The 20,571-nt window shown below is 63.2% G+C and overlaps 1 protein-coding gene across 7 annotated transcripts; it reads left to right on the top strand.

Moving 5' to 3' along the window:
* Positions 1-108: 108 nt before the first annotated feature.
* On the top strand, positions 109-20,521 carry PCNX3 (pecanex 3). Of its 7 annotated transcripts, none has more exons than XM_026483216.4 (35): positions 109-856; positions 1,231-1,418; positions 1,631-1,730; positions 1,852-1,891; positions 1,991-2,086; positions 2,314-3,441; positions 3,942-4,065; positions 4,153-4,331; positions 4,766-4,856; positions 5,452-5,587; positions 6,772-6,932; positions 7,750-7,903; positions 8,189-8,221; positions 8,506-8,677; positions 8,789-8,899; positions 9,234-9,325; positions 9,487-9,596; positions 9,776-9,881; positions 9,985-10,077; positions 10,253-10,403; positions 11,236-11,380; positions 11,748-11,925; positions 12,913-13,021; positions 13,175-13,304; positions 13,683-13,741; positions 13,846-14,061; positions 14,702-14,955; positions 17,325-17,555; positions 17,719-17,822; positions 18,123-18,270; positions 18,367-18,597; positions 18,675-18,949; positions 19,277-19,410; positions 19,491-19,789; positions 19,866-20,521. In XM_026483216.4, the coding sequence occupies exons 1-35, from the start codon at positions 704-706 to the stop codon at positions 20,061-20,063; spliced, it is 6,129 nt and encodes a 2,042-aa protein (XP_026339001.2). In that variant the 5' UTR covers positions 109-703; the 3' UTR covers positions 20,064-20,521. The 7 variants fall into 7 exon arrangements, with proteins under 7 accessions (XP_026339001.2, XP_057173342.1, XP_026339006.2 ...); XM_057317359.1 differs by having other exon boundaries at positions 6,790-6,932; XM_026483221.4 differs by having other exon boundaries at positions 6,811-6,932.
* Positions 20,522-20,571: the final 50 nt, after the last annotated feature.

The raw sequence follows: 20,571 nt of genomic DNA on the forward strand, positions 1-20,571 counted from the left end.
GTGCGCATGCGCTCCAGCGCTACCACTTTTGGGACCTCTCGTTTAGACCGGGACTCTGCGCACGCCCAAAGGGCTCCCCCGCGTCTTAGCGCTCCGCCACCCTCCTGCGCGTGCGTCGGGTTTCATGCCTTCAAGTTTTCCTTTTCCGGGTCCCAACTAGGCCCGTCAGGCGCATGCGCCACTGCTGGCTGGCGGCTCGCTGCTCCTTCCGGCCTCCCCCTTGGGCCGGGTCCCGCAGTAGCCGGGCGAGCGCGGAGACCGAAGCGAGTGACCTGTAACCCCGGAAGTGGACCTCAGGGTCCCGGGGCTCTCCCCGGGCCGGAGCCGAGGAAGCCGTCGCCTGCACCCCCGGAGCACCCACCCCACGCCCATCTCTGGATGCCGCCAACGGGTGTCCGGCCCGTGCCCCGCGCCTGCCTACCGGCTCGGCCCCTCGGAGCAGTTCTGGGCCGGGGGTGGGGGCCTGGACCCCGCCCCTGATGAGGCTCCACCCCCGCGTCCAGGCCTCGCACCGCTGACTGCCCGGGTCGGCCCCGCCCCCTGCCCGCCCCCTCGCCCGGCCGACCCCTCTCCCCGCTTGGGGGAGGCCATGGCGTGAGCGCGAGGCCGGGCCCCGGGGCCCTCGGGCGCCAGGTGGGGCATGGGCCGGCGGCCGCCCCAATGAGGGTCCCGGGAGGGGGGCGCGCGCAGCAGCGGCGGGGCCATGGGGTCGCAGGTATTGCAGATCCTGCGCCAGGGGGTGTGGGCCTCGCTCACTGGCGGTTGGTTCTTCGACCCGCACCAGAGCACCTTCTCCAACTGCTTCCATCTTTACGTCTGGATCTTCCTGCTCACCTTTCCCTTCTTGCTGTACATGGTGAGATGCTACCGCCACCTGTAACTCCCGCCGGGGAAAGGGAGGGCAGATGTCACGGAGGGGTGCTAATCTGGCAGGGATTCAGGGCCATGCCTTGGACGCTTGGGGTGTGGAGAGTGGACTCACTGCAGAGTTTAGGGGTATGTGGAGGAGTGGCCGGATTATTCCTTAACTGGGCTGGGTGACCTTGAGCCTCTCACTTAATTTCTTTCCAGTGAGAGGACAGAGCCCCCTGACAGGGTCTTTGTACCAGTTGCAAGGGATGGGTGAGGAAGTCTTGTGAATTTGTGAATGCTGGCTATGACTATGGTGGTAGGTCTGCCCCATGGGGACAGGGCTGTGTGAGGGGGACTCTGACTTGCTGCCGCCTCCAGGTCCTGCCCCCCAGCTTGATGGTGGCTGGCGTGTACTGCCTCGTGGTGGCTGTCATCTTCACTACCATCAAGACTGTGAACTATCGGCTACATGCTATGTTCGATCAGGGCGAGATTGTGGAGAAGCGCAACTCCACCATGGCGGAGCCGGAGGAGGAGCCTGCACAAGGGGACAGCAGTCTGCCCAGGTGAGTGGGGGAGGGGCTGTGTTGGCAATTAAGGGGTCTTGGTGCCTGGACTTAAGCATCGGCTCTAGGAGCAGGTGAGCCCCTGTTCTGTGGTCAGACCCAGACTTTCGAGAGGACTCTGGAGAAGGGAGGAGTGCTGGGGTTAGTGGCGGAAGTACAATCTGAAGGGAGGGGGAGGTTAGCTGAAAGCTGATGCTTTTTTCCACTGCTAGGGACCCTGGAGTGGAGATGACGGTGTTTCGGAAAGTGAGTTCCACACCTCCGGTACGCTGTAGCTCCCAGCATTCCGTGTTTGGCTTCAACCAGGTCTCGGTGAGTGGTCCCTACCCTCAGCCTGTCCCACTCCTCTCCTGGGAGCCCATCCCCACTGAGGTATGTCCTGAGCCTAGTTCTTACTCTGTTTGTTCCTTCATTTCTCTCTTGGTCTGCTCAGGAGCTGCTGCCCCGGATGGAGGACTCTGGGGCCCTCAGAGGTAGGTGGCTGCTGCTCAGGTCTGAATTTGGCGGTGTGGAATGAGATGGCACCCCGATGTCTTGAAGTCCTGCTGACACCTGTGGGGCCATGGTTGCAGACATCAAGGAGCTGGTGCGGGAGCAGGGCAGCAACAATGTGATCGTGACCTCAGCAGATCGAGAGATGCTGAAGCTAAGCTCACAGGAGAAACTGAGTGAGTGGGCATGATCTGGCAGGGGCTTGTGGAGAAGACTAGCTATCTTGTCTTCGAGTCACCCCAACTTTTGCTTTTCCAGAGCTCTCTTTGTCCTTCAGGACAGAGCCTTCGCATTGTCCTGCCCCAGCTGGGCTCTGGGGTAGCAGTGGCCGCAGGACCCCCTTAGTGGCTGGTTCCTCTTGCAGCGTGCCCTTTCCTCATTTTGTCTTCCTTTTCTCTGATAGTTGGAGACCTTCCCCAGACACCCCCGGGGGCTGCCCCAGACCCCTCTCTCCCCAGCACAGACTCTTCAGAACGTTCTCCCTTGGCTGGGGATGGAGCCCCCTGGAGTGGGAGCAGTGTGGCCGACACTCCCATGAGCCCCCTTCTGAAGGGGAGCCTCAGCCAGGAGCTGAGCAAGAGCTTCCTGACCCTGACCCGGCCTGAGCGGGCCCTGGTGAGGACCAGCAGTCGACGGGAACAACGCCGGGGAGCAGGTGGCTACCAGCCCTTGGACCGGCGGGGCTCGGGCGAGCCCACCCCCCAGAAAGCAGGCTCCTCGGATTCCTGCTTCAGTGGCACTGACAGGGAGACGTTGAGCAGCTTCAAGAGCGAAAAGACCAACTCAACCCATCTGGACAGCCCCCCCGGTGGGCAAGCCCCCGAGGGCAGCGACACAGATCCACCCTCTGAGGCTGAGCTGCCCGCGTCACCAGATGCCGGAGTCCCCTCCGATGACACACTGCGTTCCTTTGACACGGTCATAGGAGCAGGGACGCCGCCGGGCCCAGCTGAGCCACTTCTGGTTGTGCGGCCCAAGGACTTGGCCTTACTGCGGCCCACCAAACGGCGGCCACCCATGCGAAGACACTCCCCACCTGGCCGTGCCCCTCGGAGGCCCCTGCTTGAAGGTGGGGGCTTCTTTGAGGACGAAGACACCAGTGAGGGCAGCGAACTGAGCCCAGCCTCCAGCCTCCGATCTCAGCGCCGCTACAGTACTGACAGCTCTTCCTCCACCTCCTGTTACTCCCCCGAGAGCTCCCGTGGTGCAGCTGGGGGACCCCGGAAGCGACGGGCCCCTCATGGGGCTGAGGAGGGGACTGCTGTGCCCCCCAAGCGGCCCTATGGGACCCAGCGGACGCCTAGTACTGCCAGCGCCAAAACGCATGCCCGCGTGCTGAGCATGGATGGGGCAGGGGGTGATGTCCTAAGGGCCCCCCTGGCTGGCTCCAAGGCTGAGCTGGAGGCCCAGGCGGGGGTGGAGCTGGCTTCTGGTGAGCCTGCTTTGCTGCCTGCTGAGGCCCACAGGGGACCTGCTGCCAACCAGCCCGGCTGGCGGGGGGAACTGCAAGAGGAAGGTGCTGTGGGGGGAGGTGAGTGCCCGCTCTGCGGGGGGTGGGGGGTTGTGGTGGTGAGCTAGGTATGGGCTTGGGTTTGGACAAAGGCCAGACTGGCGTGGCGCTGGCCAGAGTCAGCTCGGCCTCTGTCTCAGGCAGCAGGTGGATGTGGACTGAGTGATTGGGTGCTGTCTGCTGAACCCCTCAGATAAGCAGGGCTGGGAGAGCTCAGACACCCAGCTCCGGGTCCTGCAGTTAGCACAAAGCCCCTGCCCCTCGAGGACTGTCAGTGTCCACGTTGATTCTCCTGGGCCACCGGCGGGGCAGGGCAAGGCAAGATCGTGTCCTTATTTCCAAATGTGGAAACTGAGGCACAAGCGGTTAGGTGACCTGGCTAGACCCCAGAGGCAGGACACGGTTGGATTAGGCCTGATCTTTAGCTCCGTGCAGGAGCAGCTGCCACCCCCGCCCCCCGACTGTGTCTGAGGCTGTGTCCAAGCCTCTGTGGCTTATGCACGGGGCCTCTCTCTGGGCAGCAGCTGACGAGACTGGCAAGCGGGACCGCACGAGCAGTGTGCGGCGGACTCAGGCGATCCGCCGGCGCCACAATGCGGGCAGCAACCCCACTCCTCCAGCCTCTGTCATGGGCTCGCCACCAAGGTGAGCGCCGGCCGGCCGGTCAGTCGGAGGGGCGGTGGGGGCCGGTGGCTCTGAGTGGTGCTGACTGGCGGTCCGGCCCGTCCTCAGCAGCCTGCAGGAGGCTCAGCGCAGCCGGGCCGCCTCTCACTCCCGGGCGCTGACGCTGCCCTCCGCCCTGCACTTCGCTTCGTCGCTGCTGCTCACGCGGGCGGGCGCCGCTGTGCACGAGGCCTGCACCTTTGATGACACGTCCGAGGGTGCCGTGCACTACTTCTACGACGAGAGCGGTGAGCCCCTCCCCAAGTCCAGTGGCCCGGCCCGTGAGCCCGGCACCCTCTTTCCCTCCTGCCAGTGGTCTTCGTGGTCACAGTGGCAGTGCTTGCTCTGTTGGCCACAGACCACCCGCTCAGCCCCGTGGTGACTGCTGTCCTTGTGCTGCCTGCCGTCAAACTTGCAGCCTCTCTCAGACGTGGGTGCCCTCATTATCTGTGCTGTGCTTATGAGGAAGCCGAGGCACGGCCTGAAGTCACAGCCGAGCAAGTGGCAGAACAGGGACTTGAACCCAGGGCAGGCCGACCTGCAGGCCCTCTCTGCTCCAGCTCAGGGTCCCTAGGGGCTGGGCTGCCATCCAGGGGAGCTCCTCACCGGGTGGTCCACGTGGGTCAGGCCTTGGTGCCCCTGTCCCTGACGTGCTACCTTGTGTCCCACACCCCTGGCCCAGGCGTGCGGCGTTCCTACACCTTCGGCCTAGCTGGAGGCGGCTACGAGAACCCTGTGGGGCAGCAGGGGGAGCAGGCGGCCAATGGAGCTTGGTGAGTCTCCAAGCTGGGGCTCTCCGGGCCAGCAGCCTGGTGGGTTGCCGTTTCTGGGGATTTTCTCTCTCTCTCTTTGCTCTGCTGGGGCAGGGGCAGCTCAGAACCCCTAGGAGAGGAGTGTGGGGAGTAGCAAAGGGCAGGCCTGTGGGGATTCTTCGACACTGTAGGAATGTGACATTTCTGGGCAGGAGGCTTCCAGGAAGCCCAGGTCCTGGGAGGGAGGCACTTCTGTCTCTTGCTTCTTCTGAAGCCTCTGTGCTCCTTTTGGGTATCTGAGCAGCCTCCTGAGACCCCCAGTTATGGCCTGGCTTTGGCCTTTTTTTTTTTTTTTAAGATTTTATTTATCTATTTGACAGAGAGAGACAGCCAGCAAGAGGAGGAACACAGGCAGGGGGAGTGGGAGAGGAAGAAGCAGGCTCCCAGCAGAGGAGCCTGATGTGGGGCTCAATCCCAGGACTCTGGGATCACGCCCTGAGCCGAAGGCAGACGCTTAACGACTGCGCCACCCAGGCGCCCCTGGCTTTGGCCTTAATCCCAGTGCTGACCTGGGGCTTCCAGTGGCCCTGATCTTCATGGCTGCTGTTCCCCACAGGGACCGCCACTCACATTCCTCCAGCTTCCACTCGGCTGATGTCCCTGAGGCGGCGGGTGGCCTGAACCTGCTGCAGCCAAGGCCCGTGGTTCTGCAGGGCATGCAGGTGCGCCGAGTGCCCCTGGAGATCCCGGAGGTGAGGAGCTAGTGGTCAGGGAAGGACCTGCAGGAGGGGTGGTGGCGGCAGCAGGAGCGGGGGGGCAGGTCATGAAGCACTTGCCCCGGTACCAAGAGGGACAGGCAGCTCGAGTAAGGGCTCTGGGGGCCCTTGGTGTCTGTCCTGACCTTTGACAGCTGGCCCTGGGTGTGCAGGCTCTGGATCTCTATGGCTCAAGGAGTCGTTCGTTTGCTTATTCAACAAGCGTGTCTGGAGTATCTTCTTTATCCTGGAGGGGCCCTCAGGGAGCTGGGATGGCGGGTCTCTGCAGTGAAACCCGCAAAAGAGGCAGGTCAGCCTACTTGGCCGTGCGTGGCCTGCCGCTCTCTGTGCCGGGCCTGGGTGCGAGGAGTGGCTTGGGGCCCACTGCCCCAGCTTGTAACCTGCTGCTTCACTCCTGAGGGTGTCCCGGTTTGACACGGTCAGTCTAGCGATAGCAGACATGTTAGGACATGTAAGATACAGACTCAGAATTTAAAGAACAGTGGTTAGAGGGGTACCCACACGTCTAACGCTCAGGGTCACAGAGCATGTGCAGTGCCTGGAAGCCCCATGTGTCCCTTTCTGATTTATTCTCCAGAGGCAGGGGCCGTGCATCTTTGGCTCTGCATGGTATCCCCAAGGCCCAGCTCAGGGCCAGGCCCATAGCTTGCCCCCTAAGTATTTGCTGAATGAAGAGCACAAGAAATCCTAAGAGATTAAGTCGCTTGCCTAGGGTCTCACAACATGGTCGTTGGCACCCAGGCCTGTCGGCAGGGCTGGTGCTCTCTGTGCCCTAGGGTGGGGTGGTCAGAGTGACCCCCGATGGCTCTGTCCAGGAGGATGGTAGCATTTGTACTGGGTCCCAAAGGACAGGGTGGACTTCACTGAGCCTAGGAAGAGGCGGTAGAGGCTGCCTGAGTGGGGAGGACAGACATGGGCGCTGGCGACTCTGGCCCTCAGCAGCCCCAGCAGCCATTGAGCCGTGTTCTGGGGACCCGGAGAGGGGAGCGCGCCTTTGTGGTGGAGCAGTAGGACTGGCCACAGGGCCACTAGGTGGCGGGAACTTTCTTTCTGTGCTGGAGGAGAAGGCCAACCAGCCAGTGTGCACCGGGCAGGGGAGTGGTGGCAATGGACCGTGTTGGGGGGCGAGGGGCTGATGGCTGCGGCTGTGGGGACCGCAGTTTGACCTGCTGGACCAGGACTCCCTGCACGAATCCCAGGAGCAGACGCTGATGGAGGAGGCGCCACCTCGGGCCCAGCACAGCTACAAGTACTGGCTCCTTCCTGGCCGCTGGACATCCGTGCGCTATGAGCGGCTGGCCCTCCTGGCCCTGTTGGACCGGTGAGTGCCCACCTGCCTCGGCGCCCTGGCCCCGGGCCTTCTGGACCCTCTAAACCTGTGGAGCCCATCACGGCGTCAGAGAACCTAAAGGTTGGGGGCCACTGAAGTTGCTTCAGGGGCTGGGGTCTGCTGTCCAGTTTGAGCAGGTCCTTCGGGGGTAGAAAGGGGTGGCCGACTGGGTGGTGCTCGAGTTACTCCCTGTCCGAAAGCCCCGCTCCAAACAAACTATTCTCGTCCAGTCTCTGCTTTTATTTGCTTCACCATTGGATTTGATGAAATTGAGTCCTGCGGTCTAAAAAAGCTCGCAAGGCTCTTATCTTAGTCTTCCCCTTTCTTAGGGGTAACTGAGGCCCAGGAAGTCAGAGAGGAAGCCAGATGACTTTTGTTGTCTGCGTGGATGGCTTGGGCCTAGAACCTGTGGCCTGGCTTCCCACACTCTGGATTTCCTCCTGGCACTGCAGCCGGCGTGTGTCGGGCACTGCCTGTGTGCATAGCACGGCCTGCTTGATCGGGCATTCGTGAGCCGGAGACAGGCAAGCGCCTCAGTAGCGGCCCTTGGAGCCTTCAGGGTCTAGAAGGGCAAAGATCGGGATGCAGGGTAGCAATGGGGCAGTGTCCTGGAGCAGGTGCCACCTGGCCCCGTCCCTGAAAGGGATAGGTTTGCATATTTCGAGGACAAGGGGGGCCTGGGCACAGGCTCCGATGTGGGCCTTTGTGGCTGGGTCCTGTCCTCCTCCCCACCCCATCTGCCTTCGCCCCACTAGCCAGGAAGGAGATGGGTGTGCCCTGGTGTGCCCTGACTCTGCTGTCTCTGCAGGACTCGGGGGCTGGTGGAGAACATACTTGGCGTCGGCCTGAGCAGCCTCGTCGCCTTCCTGGGCTACCTGTTGCTGCTCAAGGGCTTCTTCACGGATATCTGGGTCTTCCAGTTCTGCTTGGTCATCGCCTCCTGCCAGTATTCCCTGCTCAAGGTCAGGCCTTGCTGCTTGGGTTTCCTTCTCCCACCTACCTCTTTCCAGACGTCTCGGTGCCCACAACCCGTTTTGAGGGGTGTGAGCTTGAAGGGAGAGAAGGTGCTTAAGATCCCCTGTAGTCAGCCCCCCATCTTACCCATGTGAGAACCGAGGCTCAAACGGCATAGGGTCCTGCCCTGGTCACCCCTGACAGTCCAGTAGCGGAACTGAGCAGGTCCCGGGGTCTCTGACCCTCCCTTGGGCTCTGGCTCTCATTGCCAACATAGCTCCTGTCTCTTCTAGAGCGTCCAGCCTGATGCGGCGTCTCCCATGCACGTGAGTACCAGTGCCTTTTCCCCCCAAGGCTCACACGCGGGCCCTGGGCAGGGCTGAGACAGGCGTGGAGGGGTCTGCGGGGGGCAGGGATCCTGAGACCACCCCTGTGGCCTCAGATCCTCAGTCCTGCTGCCCTCACCCTGCCAGGCTTTCTATCTTGGATCCAGGGCCATGGGCAGGGCACGGGAGCAGGCATGAGTCTGTGCGTGTGTGCGCGCGCGTGTGCACATGCGTGCGGGGTGGTCAGCTGGGGAGACCCGGCTCCTCACTGTCCCGCTCCCCAGGGCCACAACTGGGTGATTGCATATAGCCGGCCTGTCTACTTCTGCATCTGCTGTGTGCTCATCTGGCTGCTGGACGCCCTGGGCTCAGCTCAGCCCTTCCCACCCGTCTCCCTGTACGGCCTCACGCTCTTCTCCGCCTCCTTCTTCTTCTGTGCCCGGGATGTGGCTACCGGTGAGATTGGACAGCATTGAGGTGGCCTGGGGGAGTGTGGCCCTGAGGGTGGTGGGCCAAGGGGTGGTCTGTGGGCTGACCGACTGGGCCTTTCCATTTCCTCCCTGACAGTGTTCACCTTGTGCTTCCCGTTCGTCTTCCTCCTGGGCCTCCTGCCCCAGGTTAACACCTGTCTCATGTACCTGCTGGAGCAGATAGACATGCACGGCTTTGGGGGTACAGGTATGGGGCCCATAGGTGGCTTGGGGGTCAGGACGGGCTGTGGTTTAGGTATGTGGCTCCAGCTTTTTGCTGATCTTTCTCCTCTGTGTATATTGTGGATTGCAAGAGCCTATCTCCCCCCCCCCCCGACATCCCCCGTCCCCGAACAAGTGGCCTAAACCCAAGAATGCCAGGGCTCTGAAGGCCTCTTTGGGCTTGGGGAGCAGACAGCAGTGGGCTGGGGATGGGTCCCAGGGAGGTTAGCCTGTGGGAATTGAGGGGCAGTGGGGTGGGGGTGGGGGTGGGGTGCAAACAGGTAGGAGTTGGGCTTTACCTGTTGTTTCTCCCCTCATAGCCGCCACCAGTCCACTCACGGCGGTGTTCAGCCTCTCCCGCAGCCTGCTGGCTGCTGCCCTGCTCTATGGTTTCTGCCTCGGGGCCATCAAGGTAGGGATGGCCTGTGGGGTGGGGGCATGCTGAGGCCCAGGGGGGTTGTTAGGACAGGACTGTGAATTGGGTTCAGCAGTGGCTTCTCCCATGGGGGGACCCCACCCCCACCCCCCACGCTTACCCTTGCCTCCCTTGACCAGCATGGGTTCTCTCCCCAGACTCCTTGGCCGGAGCAGCACGTCCCTGTCCTCTTCTCGGTCTTCTGTGGCCTCCTGGTGGCACTGTCCTACCACCTGAGCCGTCAGAGCAGTGACCCCACTGTGCTCTGGTGGGTGCCTGCATGTGCCCGTCCGTGCGCATGCGTGTGTTTGTGTGAGTGTCTGTGCATGGCAGGGGTTGGCGGTGGGGGTCTGTGCACGTGCCTGTCACCTGCTGACCCTGGAGCCCTCGGGAGGGGAGGGGCGGCCTCCGCAGACCCGGGCCCCTGCCTTTTGTCACCCACCCCAGGTCCCTGATCCGGAGCAAGCTCTTCCCCGAGCTGGAGGAGAGGAGCTTGGAGACAGCTCGGGCTGAGCCCCCGGACCCGCTACCAGACAAGATGCGCCAGTCGGTGGTGAGAGCTGGAGCGCGGGGTTCTCGTCTCGGGGAGGAGGGCTGCTAGGGTGCGGTCGGCCCAGGCCGGCAGGCACCCACGCTGGTATCTCCCGCCCGCGCAGCGTGAGGTCCTGCACTCTGACCTGGTGATGTGTGTGGTGATAGCCGTGCTCACCTTCGCCATCAGCGCCAGCACCGTCTTCATCGCCCTGAAGGTTCGTGTGGCCCGGGCCACCCCTGCCCCCTCGCTCTTTGCAGGAGCCCGCTCCGCCTGAGGGCCCCGGGCCGCCGTGGCCTCGTGTCCTCCACCCTGGCCCGGCCCATGCCGGGGCCCCGTGGGCTCCTCAGCCTGCGCGGCTGGGCTGAGCGTCCGGCCTGTCGCTCTTGCAGTCGGTGCTGGGCTTCGTGCTGTACGCGCTGGCCGGGGCCGTGGGCTTCTTCACGCACTACTTGCTGCCGCAGCTCCGCAAACAGCTGCCCTGGTTCTGCCTGTCGCAGCCCGTGCTGAAGCCGTCTGAGTACAGCCAGTACGAAGTTCGCGGTGAGTGCCCACCCCGGCGCTGGGGCCCCTCCGCCCCTCCTGCCCTGATTCCCAGGGGGCCTGCAGCCTGGTGAGAGCCTGGCCCTCTCGGCTCAGATTGCCAGCAGGGGGCAGCCTCTGCCCACGCCGCCCTGTCCCCACGGCCCCTGCGCAGCCCTGTCTGCCCTCTTGTCTTGCCTCCTGCGCCCCGGCCAGGCCCCTGCGTGCCTCTTACCCTGCCCGCCCTGCCCTTCCTCTGCCCGTCTTGCTCTCTCTGGGGGGATGGAGGGTGTAGAATTCCAAGGCCCTAAAGGGGTCTGTTGTCCAGCAGAAGGATGGACTGGTTGCCCGGTCGGCCTGGCCGATTTTCCCCTGGGCGGTGCGATAAAAGCACCTGTAAGCCTCTGTTTCCTCACCCACCTGGATTTGTTACACGGAGTTCCACATGCCCTGTTTGTAAGCGATAAAAGATTTTGCCCACTGGGCTGGCGTTCCCACGTGGCTACAGTCAGCTCAAGCTGGGTGGCGGTGACCCGTGACAAAGAGGCTGCAGCTTGAGGTCACCGTGTATACGGGCCTCACCCAGCCTGCCTTGGCTCCAGTGGGCATTGGGGATGTCCTCGTTAGGTTTTTTTTTCCAGAGAGCAGAACGGGCAAAGCGTGTGCCCTAAGACCCTGAATGTCCTGCCCAAGCCTCACCGCCCTCATTCGAGCTGCCGCAAAGTCTCTGGGGACCCAGAGAGCCATGTCCCATGGTTTGCCCTCCTTCCAGGTTCCTTCCGCGCGTGCGCCTGACCGGGCCCGGCAGGGGGAGGGGAAGGTAGAGGGTCAGCAGTCCTGCCTTCTGTCGCAGGCGCTGCGCAGGTGATGTGGTTCGAGAAGCTGTACGCCAGCCTTCAGTGCGTCGAGAAGTACCTCATCTACCCCGCCGTGGTGCTCAATGCTCTCACCGTGGACGCCCACGCCGTCGTCAGCCACCCGGACAAGTTCTGCCTCTAGTGAGGACTGCCCCACCCCCCACCATCCCGGGTCTCCATTCCCACGGGACGCGTGGGACCCCCGAAGCCCGCCGACAGAATGAAACCTGCCTCAGTTGCCCCAGCAAGCTCAAGCACTTCTTGAGCTCCTGACACTGTTGAGACAGTTGCCCCTTAAAAAACAGACGTGTCTACCAGATGTGTCTTAAAAGGGTGACCCCTTTAGAGAGCAGAGACTAGGAGTCCCTCGCCCACAAGAGCAGGGCCCAGCTCAGCAGAGCCCAGGCCAGGGCCGGGGAGGGATGGGCCCCCCCCTCGGCCCCCTGGGACACCCCCCCTCGGCCCCCTGAGTCCCATCTGCCACATAACGCCTGCTCCTCACCCCCAGCTGCCGGGCGCTGCTGATGACCGTGGCTGGGCTGAAGCTGTTGCGCTCAGCCTTCTGCTGCCCACCCCAGCAGTACCTGACCTTGGCCTTCACCGTCCTGCTCTTCCACTTCGACTACCCACGCCTGTCCCAGGGCTTTTTGCTCGACTACTTCCTCATGTCCCTGCTGTGCAGCAAGGTGAGCTGGTGGCCACGCTGCAGACTCTGGGCTGTGCGGCGGGAGCAGAACTTGTGTGCGTTGGCAGCAGGGAAAGCTTCCCCAGGGGCCTGCAGCCCTGCCAGCTGCTGCTCCACGTCAGCCCTGCCGTGGGCCTCCGCAGCAGGTTCCCCAGGGGCAGAGCGAGTGGTGGTTTAAAGCGCTAAGGTGACTTGCCTCAGGTCCCCCAGAGAATGGGTGACCCGCTAGGACTTGAATCCACATCTGCCTTCGCTGCCCGTTCTATGAGTCGTGGCCCTTCACCACCTTCCTCGTGAGCAGACTTAGCCTTCTCTGGATACCAGCCTCTGAGCTCTGCCCCTTTGCCAGCCACAGCCCTGGGGAGCAGTTAAGAGCTGAGTTTCAGAAGCCCCTGGGGCCTGGATAGCTCTAGACTGTTCTGCCAGACTGTGGGGCCCCCTGATGTGGGGTTCGGGGCGGGGGGAATCATTCCCTGGCACTCTACCCGAGGCCTCTGGTGGTGCCTGCCGTGGGACCCCAGCATGGCCTTGAGCCTTTTTCTCTTTTACCTGGGCGTTCTAGTCTGGTTTTCTGGTCTGGTCCAGGACGGTGGAGATCCAGACTGTGCTGCTCTCTGAGGGTGGGGCCTCCGTATCATAATTTGCAGTATCATGGTCAGGGTCCAGTTTCATCGGTGACTGATGGCTTGAGCAAGTCGTCGTCCTGCCCTGCTTTTTCTGAACTTTCCCATCTGCGAAATGGGACAAAAATAGGAAGCTTCCGGGGTGGTCTTGCAAATAGACGGCTAATGCTCCCTTAGAGGGTCTGCTAACAGGAACAGGTGCTTTGAGCCAGGTCCAGACAGAAAGGGCTGGGAGTGATCTGGAGCTTGACTCCCACATGGGCAGCCACTGGAGTGGCCCCAAGGCTCTGAATGGGTACTTGGCCGACTCCATCTCTGTGAGTGACTTGCGTATCTTTTCCTTTTCCCCTTTCCGACCCTGGCAGCTGTGGGACCTGCTGTATAAGCTGCGTTTTGTGCTGACCTACATCGCGCCCTGGCAGATCACCTGGGGCTCCGCTTTCCATGCTTTCGCCCAGCCCTTTGCCGTGCCTCGTACCCAGCCTGCCACCTGCGGCCTGGGGGGGGACGGGGGGCGGTGCGGGGAGGGCGGTGGCCTGGATGGGGGCAGGTTAATGAGAGTTAAGGAGTGACGAGGGAGGCTAGGGAGGGTCGTGTGTGCCTGCCACCTCCTTGACTCGTGCCCAGACTCGGCCATGCTGTTCGTTCAAGCTCTGCTCTCGGCACTCTTCTCCACGCCACTCAACCCCCTGCTGGGCAGCGCTGTCTTCATCATGTCCTACGCGCGGCCCCTCAAGTTCTGGGAGCGCGACTACAAGTGAGTCTCGAGGGAGCAGGTGCCTCACCCAGAGGGGCCTCGGAAGGAAGGGGAGCTTGGGGCCCGGCAGGGTGGGGTGCAGAGAGGGGCCCCAGCAAGGGTGCAAGTGCTTGAGCATGGCGGGCTTCGGGTGGCTGGCTGACTGATGAGGGCAAGACCTGAGTCGGGCCAAGCCTCAGGCTGACCCCTTGGGCTTCCTGGCCGTGTGGTCCTGGGGCAGTCCCCTCATGTTCCGGAGCCTCGGCCTCCTGTGAAATGGGACTCTCATGGCATCTGCCCAGAGAACAGGGGTGTGGGTTATGAGGATGCAGTGGTGGGCTGGCGGGAATCGTCATCTGAACCTGTCGGCCAACTGTGTTCTTCGTTCTGTCTAAACAGCACTAAACGTGTGGATCATTCCAACACCCGCCTGGTCACACAGCTGGATCGGAACCCCGGTGTGTACTCGGCCATCCAGGGGCCTTTAGGGCGGCACCTCCCTGGAGAGGGGGCCTTGCTTACTTGTCATCTTGTCCATTTGTCTGTCTGTCCTGGGTCTCAGGCGCCGACGACAACAACCTCAACTCCATCTTCTACGAGCACTTGACCCGCTCGCTGCAGCACACGCTATGTGGGGACCTGGTGCTGGGCCGCTGGGGCAACTACGGCCCCGGCGACTGCTTTGTCCTGGCCTCTGACTACCTCAACGCCCTGGTGCACCTCATCGAGGTCGGCAATGGCCTCGTCACCTTCCAGCTGCGTGGCCTTGAGTTCCGGGGTGAGCTGCGGGGCCTGGGCCTGACGCAGGCCGCTGCATTTCATGGCGTGTGAGGGCCGGATTCTAGCCCAGCCCTGCCCTGATTTGCAGGGTGACCTTGAGCAAGGCACTCTTCCTCCCTAGGCCTGGGTTTCCCAGCGTGAGTGGTGAGGGGGCCAGGGTCTCCTTCGCCAAGCCGTGTCCCTGCCCTAACTCTGGGTGCACAGGGACCGAGCAGACTGCTCTGGCGGAAGCGTGGGCCTGGAGCTTTGGGTTCGCCCCTCAGCTGCCCCCGGCGTGCGCTCTGGTCTTGGGCTTGGCTTAGTTTGGGAGCCGCGAGTAGCCCCCTGGAGGGAGCCAGCTCTTTGGCCTCAGGAAGACGCACACGTTGGATGTCAGCTTCAGAAGAGGCCTCTGAGGGTACAGAGGGGCTCGAGGCACAGCTCACGAGCACGGCGAACCTGAGCAGGTCGCTTCTTCTCTGAGCTTCAGTCTTTGCCGTGGTCTCTGGGCGTTTGGAGGGGGAGCGGTTCGTTAATCCAAGTCCAGTAATGGTTACTCACGGCAACCCCAGGCAGGGACTGGCGAAGACCTGGACTCTCGCGAGGGAGGCAGGCAGGGAGGTCCTGGTGGCCCCTGACTGGGCGCCCCCCACCCCCAGGTACATACTGCCAGCAGCGCGAGGTAGAGGCCATCACGGAGGGCGTGGAGGAGGACGAGGGTTGCTGCTGCTGTGAGCCTGGCCACCTGCCGCGGGTCCTGTCCTTCAATGCCGCCTTCGGGCAGCGCTGGCTGGCCTGGGAGGTGACGGCCAGCAAGTACGTGCTGGAGGGCTACAGCATCAGCGACAATAACGCGGCCTCCATGCTGCAGGTGTTCGATCTCCGCAAGATCCTCATCACTTACTACGTCAAGGTACGGCCGGCGGTGGCTGGGCAGCAGGGCCCCCGGCTAGCGAGCTCTCGCCGACTGGCCGCGTCTGAGTGTCATCTAGCTGGTCGGGAACCCGTTTTGCCCAAGGGAAGCAGAGGCCTTAGAGAGTTGACGCATCCTCCAAGATGCCACCCACCACCGGACAGCAGGCCTCGGGCCCCAACAGCTCGTGTGGCTCCAGCAGTGGGCTGTGGGGGGGCGGGGTCTGCTGTCACCCTCCTCTGGAAGATGCACCTCGGACAGTGGGTATCGGGGCAGGTGGGCAGCGTGTGCATGGGTCCCCCTCACTGGGCTGCTGGTCCTGGGGAGGGCAGCTGTGGAGGCCAGCCTTCTAGACCACCAGGACCCTGCCCCACTCCCATCAGCACGGAGTGCCGATAATGCTGACGGTGGGGGTGGTAAATGATAATCATAGGAGTGGCTGCCAAGCAGTGGTGACCACCAAGGGGCAGCCTCTGAGCCAGGCACCACTCCTGAGCTGGGTGAAGCCCACCACACCCTCCAAGAGGGCTCCCGATGTCTCAGCGGTGGAAGTTGACTGGCAGAACGAAGCGATGAGCCTGAGGCCCCAGGATCAGGAGAAAGTGGCGGAGCCGGGCTCAGGCCCGGGCCCAGGCCTCCTGGGTGGTGCTGAGGGCTGTGAGGCACAGTGTGGGGTCCAGCAGGAGCCCTGGACTGGGTTATGGGAAGCCTCCTTTGGGATGTCACCTCCTTTGCTGTGCCTCCGTTTATCGCCTTGAGGAGGGATCCCTGGAGCTCTGTGAGAGGGCGAGAATGACAGCCCGCAGAGGAAGGGCACTGCAGCAGTGAGGCGAGGGTGGTTCCTGTCCACGCTCTCTCATGCCCTCTTGGCATGTGCCCTGGGGCTCCCTGTGCAGGGCCTGGCGGGCAGGGGGGCCTTGTCAGGGCCCAGGGAAGCCTGCTTACCTGAGGTTCTCTCTAGGGCAGTCCTCTGCACCTGCCAGCTGTCCTCTTGCCTCCGTGGACATCCCATCTGTGACACACGTCAGAGACGCTGTAATTCCTCTGTCGTTTTTCCCGTCCATCCAGCCACTCCTAGGGAAGGGTGTGTGAGCCTCGTGCCCCTCACCTTCACCAGGAAAAAGGCTGTGGTCCAGACAGGGACATTCCCAGCCTCAGGTCATCCAGGGGTCACAGTTCTGTCCGCCTCCCCCCGCCAACCCCGTCAGAGAAGTGCCCTTACACAGGTCACCCTGCTGCCTCCCGCAAGCCCAGCTCAAGGCCAACACGGCCTTCTCGTGGCAGTGCACCAGGCACCCGGCCAGGCCCTGGCTGGCAGGCTGAGATGAGCCCCACCCCTGCCAAGTTTACTGTCCCACGGGGAAGCTGACTCGCCATGGCTACGGCAGCCTCACAGGCTGGGCACAGTCAGAGCCGGGTAGCGGTGTCCGGAGTACTTGGGGAATGCTCTGCCAAAGACAGAGTGTGGGCTGAAGTTTGGAGGGGTGAGTCGGGGCTGCCAGGGGCAGTGCCTCTGTGGGGTGGCGGCTGTTGAGGGCAGCCCCTCGAGCCTGCATACCCCACAGAGCTACCCTGCTGGACGCTCCTACTTCTGCCTGGGTGCCCTCCCCAGCCCCGGACTTCCCACACTGCACCCGGGCACGGGGCCAGCCCCATCGGCTCCATCCCAGGGTGGCCCATGGAAGCCCGATAGCCTTGCTGGTTGCCAACTGCCAGCCTCACACTGCTCATCCATCCTGCCGGTCTGCCTTCCAGAAGCTCTTTTCTGTTGGCTCAAACCCCTGTTCTGCAACCAGCATCCCCTTAAAGGATACAGGAGCTCTGACTTTGGACACAGTTACTGTGCCTTTGCCTTTTTTCTGAGAGGAATGCCCTGTGGCTGTGAGACCTCACCTGCCTAAAGGGACCCATGACCCGCAGGCACTTAGGTCCCACTGGCCTACAGGCAGCCCCACTACCTCAGCCTGACCTTCCGAGGCCTCTCAGATCTGGATCCCACAGCATAACGGTGTGGGAGGTCCTGGGGGCTCGAATCCTAGCTTAGTCTGCCCTGCTGGGTAACCTCAGGCAAGTCTCCTGTCTTTCTGAACCTCAGTCTCTTACAAATGGGGGATCTTCTGAAGCAAGCAGGCGAGTGCTTGTCACAGTGCGGAACCTTCTAGGGGGTGCTCTGTAAGGGGGGGTGCTTCCTGGCAGCATTCTCCTCCCTGGCCTCGGAGAGGGGAGCGGACTAGCCTGATGTGGCATCAGGGAACTCAGAGGAGACGCGAGGTGGGGGTCCTAGGAAGCATCCTGGTTCTTTCTCCTCCATGGCGAGGGCACGGCCCCGGCCACGGGCCACGGCTCTGACACCTGCCCTCTCCTCGCAGAGCATCATCTACTACGTGAGCCGCTCACCGAAGCTGGAGGCGTGGCTTAGCCACGAGGGCATTGCAGCGGCCCTGCGGCCTGTGCGGGCGCCGGGCTACGCTGACTCGGACCCCACCTTCTCCCTGAGTGTGGATGAGGACTATGACCTTCGCCTCTCTGGCCTCTCGCTGCCTGCCTTCTGCGCGGTGCACCTTGAGTGGATCCAGTACTGCGCCTCCCGGCGCAGCCAGGTCCGGCCCCTGCTACCCTGGGGCTACCCCCCACCCCAGTTCTCCCTTCCCTGTACGGGTTCCTCTTGCTCTCAGCCTCCCTTGGTCTGGGCCCTAGCCCCCACCGCAAGTTCCCTGTCCTGGGTCTGAGCGGGGCTCTGGGGATGGGGTCCTTGTGCCGCAGGCCGTGGACCAAGATTGGAACTCGCCGCTGGTCACGCTGTGTTTTGGTCTGTGTGTGCTGGGCCGACGGGCCCTGGGGACAGCCTCGCATAGCATGTCTGCCAGGTGAGTGCAACGGGTCCAGCCGGGCCGCCTGTGTTTCCCTCTACCCCTTCCACAAAGAGCTCCAGGCCGGCAGCGCCCAGGAACCACATCAGGCTTTCCTTCAGGGGGGACTCTTCACTGTGGGCAAGGCGCCTCCCAGTTCTAGACCTTTCCCTGTTCCTCACCGCCCCGTGAGGGACCTGGACTGACCTTGTCAGGATGGGGGAACGGAGGCCCAGCGTGAACGGTCCCAGCTCAGAGCCCCGTGTGGTGCGCCAGAGCCCCGAGACCTTCCCGCTCAGCCGTCTTCCTCTTCCCCAGCCTGGAGCCCTTCCTCTACGGCCTGCACGCCCTGTTCAAGGGGGACTTCCGCATCACCTCCCCACGTGACGAGTGGGTCTTCGCTGACATGGACCTGCTTCATCGTGTGGTGGCGCCCGGGGTTCGCATGGCCCTCAAGCTTCACCAGGTGGGGAGAGGTGTGCCCAGGTCGGGTGGGCGCGTGGGGGGTGAAGCCCCTCCCCAGGGCAGGGGCCACTGACCCAGCCGTCCCGTCGGCCCGCAGGACCACTTCACGTCCCCAGATGAGTACGAGGAGCCGGCCGCTCTGTATGATGCCATCGCCGCCAACGAGGAGCGCCTGGTCATCTCGCACGAGGGCGACCCGGCCTGGCGCAGCGCCATCCTCAGCAACACGCCCTCGCTGCTGGCGCTGCGCCACGTGCTGGACGACGCCTCGGATGAGTACAAGATCATCATGCTCAACCGGCGGCACCTCAGCTTCCGCGTCATCAAGGTGGGGGGAGGGCCCTTCCCCCGCCCCGCCCCCTGCCTGGCACCGGCCCCCTGACGCTTGCGCGGGGCCGCCCGCAGGTGAACCGCGAGTGCGTCCGCGGCCTGTGGGCCGGGCAGCAGCAGGAGCTGGTGTTTCTGCGCAACCGCAACCCCGAACGCGGCAGTATCCAGAACGCCAAGCAGGCGCTGCGCAACATGATCAACTCCTCCTGCGACCAGCCGCTGGGCTACCCCATCTACGTGTCGCCCCTCACCACCTCGCTGGCCGGCAGCCACCCCCAGCTGCGGGCACTGTGGGGTGGCCCCGTCAGCCTGAGCGCCATTGCCCGCTGGCTTCTGCACAGCTGGGAGAGGTGAGCCCCGAGCCCGGGGGGCTGAGGGCCCGGCGTGGGAAGCAGAGGCTCGGCGAGGTGAAGCAACTTCCTCCTGGGGCTCAGGGGAGGAAGTGCTGGAGCCAGGACTGGGCCCCGAGAGCCGACACCGTCCCAGAGCTGACCCGCCTTCGTGCTGCTCTCCCACCGTTGAAGGTGGCCTTATCGATAATGCCTCTCCTAGAAGACCCTGCGGAGTTGGGGCTCAGAGATGTTAGCTGGCTTGTCCTAGCGCTGGGGGACTTGGCCGCTCTGGGGTCTCGGGCCCTCCCCCTGCCAACCCGTCCCTCCCCGCCGCCCCTGTCCCAGGCTTCATAAGGGCTGCGGTGCCGGCTGCAACAGCGGCGGGAACGTGGACGACTCGGACTGTGGCGGAGGCGGTGGCTTGACCTCCCTCAGCAATAACCCCCCCCTGGCACACCCCACACCTGAAAACACAGCAGGTGAGCTGGCGAGGCCGGCCTGAGCCAGTGGGCGAGGACAGCCTAGCTGAGGTCTCAAGCCTCTTATCTGTCTTCCACAGGCAGTGGCGACCAGCCCCTCCCTCCCGGCCCAGGCTGGGGCCCTCGGCCTTCTCTGAGTGGCTCTGGTGACGGGCGCCCCCCTCCTCTGCTGCAGTGGCCGCCCCCTCGGCTCCCTGGACCAACTCCTGCTTCCCCCGCCCCCACCGAGGGTCCCCGGCCCTCAAGGACCTCTGGCCCCGGTCTCCTCAGTTCTGAGGGTCCCAGTGGGAAGTGGAGCCTGGGGGGTCGGAAGGGGCTAGGGGGATCTGAGGCGGAGCCAGCCTCAGGGAGCCCCAAAGGAGGCACGCCCAGATCTCAGGTAAGGGTCGTGTGGAAGGGTTGGGTCCTGAGCTACTCAGGTCTGCTTTTCCACCAACCTCTCTTCCCTCTGCTAGGCGCCCCTAGACCTCAGCCTCAGCCCGGATATCAGCACCAACGCCTCCTCGCCCTCCAGAGCAGCCCAGGACATTCCTTGCTTGGACAGCAGTGCTCCTGAAAGTGGCACACCCACTGGGACCCTGGGTGACTGGCCTGCCCCTTCTGAGGAGCGTGAGAGCCCAGCCGCCCAGCCCCTGCTGGAGCATCAGTACTGAGCAGCCTGGTACCCTCTGGATCCCAGCCCCAGGATTCAGTAACTTGGATCCCTGGTCTCTGGCCCTCTCTGCTGGACCACAGAACTGAGTGGCTTTGGCTTCCACATCTGAACCCTGACCTCTGGCTGCCTTAGCCAGAGTATCAGAACTAAGTGGCCCAGACGTCTGACCGTGATCCCTGATCTCATCCCTAGTCCAGGGCCTGGGCTCCCCAAACTGAGGCAGGCAGCCTCCCAGCCAGGCCCTAAAAGCCAAACCCATGGGCTGGTCCCGCTTCGAGCCCGTGGCCAGGACTGACTTGACTTGGCCCCTGGGCCTGTACTGCCTGCAGGGGCAGCCCCCTGGCCTGAACCTGGGGCTGAAATGTGGGAAGGGTGGTTTCTTTTTTTCTTTCTTTCTTTCTTTTTTTTTTTCGTGCTTCGGAGACACCAGAATTAATAACACTATTTTTGATTTTGGTTCGTGTTTTCTTTTTCTGACTGGGAATGTTAGGGTGGAGGATAGAGGA

This window comes from Ursus arctos, unplaced genomic scaffold (genome assembly GCF_023065955.2).
Source record: "Ursus arctos isolate Adak ecotype North America unplaced genomic scaffold, UrsArc2.0 scaffold_23, whole genome shotgun sequence".
Taxonomy (NCBI): domain Eukaryota; kingdom Metazoa; phylum Chordata; class Mammalia; order Carnivora; family Ursidae; genus Ursus; species Ursus arctos.

Bases quoted from the DNA above. Each gene is read 5' to 3' on its own strand.
- PCNX3 (XM_026483216.4), top strand. From the start codon at position 704: ATGGGGTCGCAGGTATTGCAGATCCTGCGCCAGGGGGTGTGGGCCTCG. The intron at 13,742-13,845 runs GTGTGTACTCGG...CCTGGGTCTCAG, and splicing joins ACAGCTGGATCGGAACCCCG to GCGCCGACGACAACAACCTC. The intron at 18,950-19,276 runs GTGAGCCCCGAG...CCCCTGTCCCAG, and splicing joins CTTCTGCACAGCTGGGAGAG to GCTTCATAAGGGCTGCGGTG.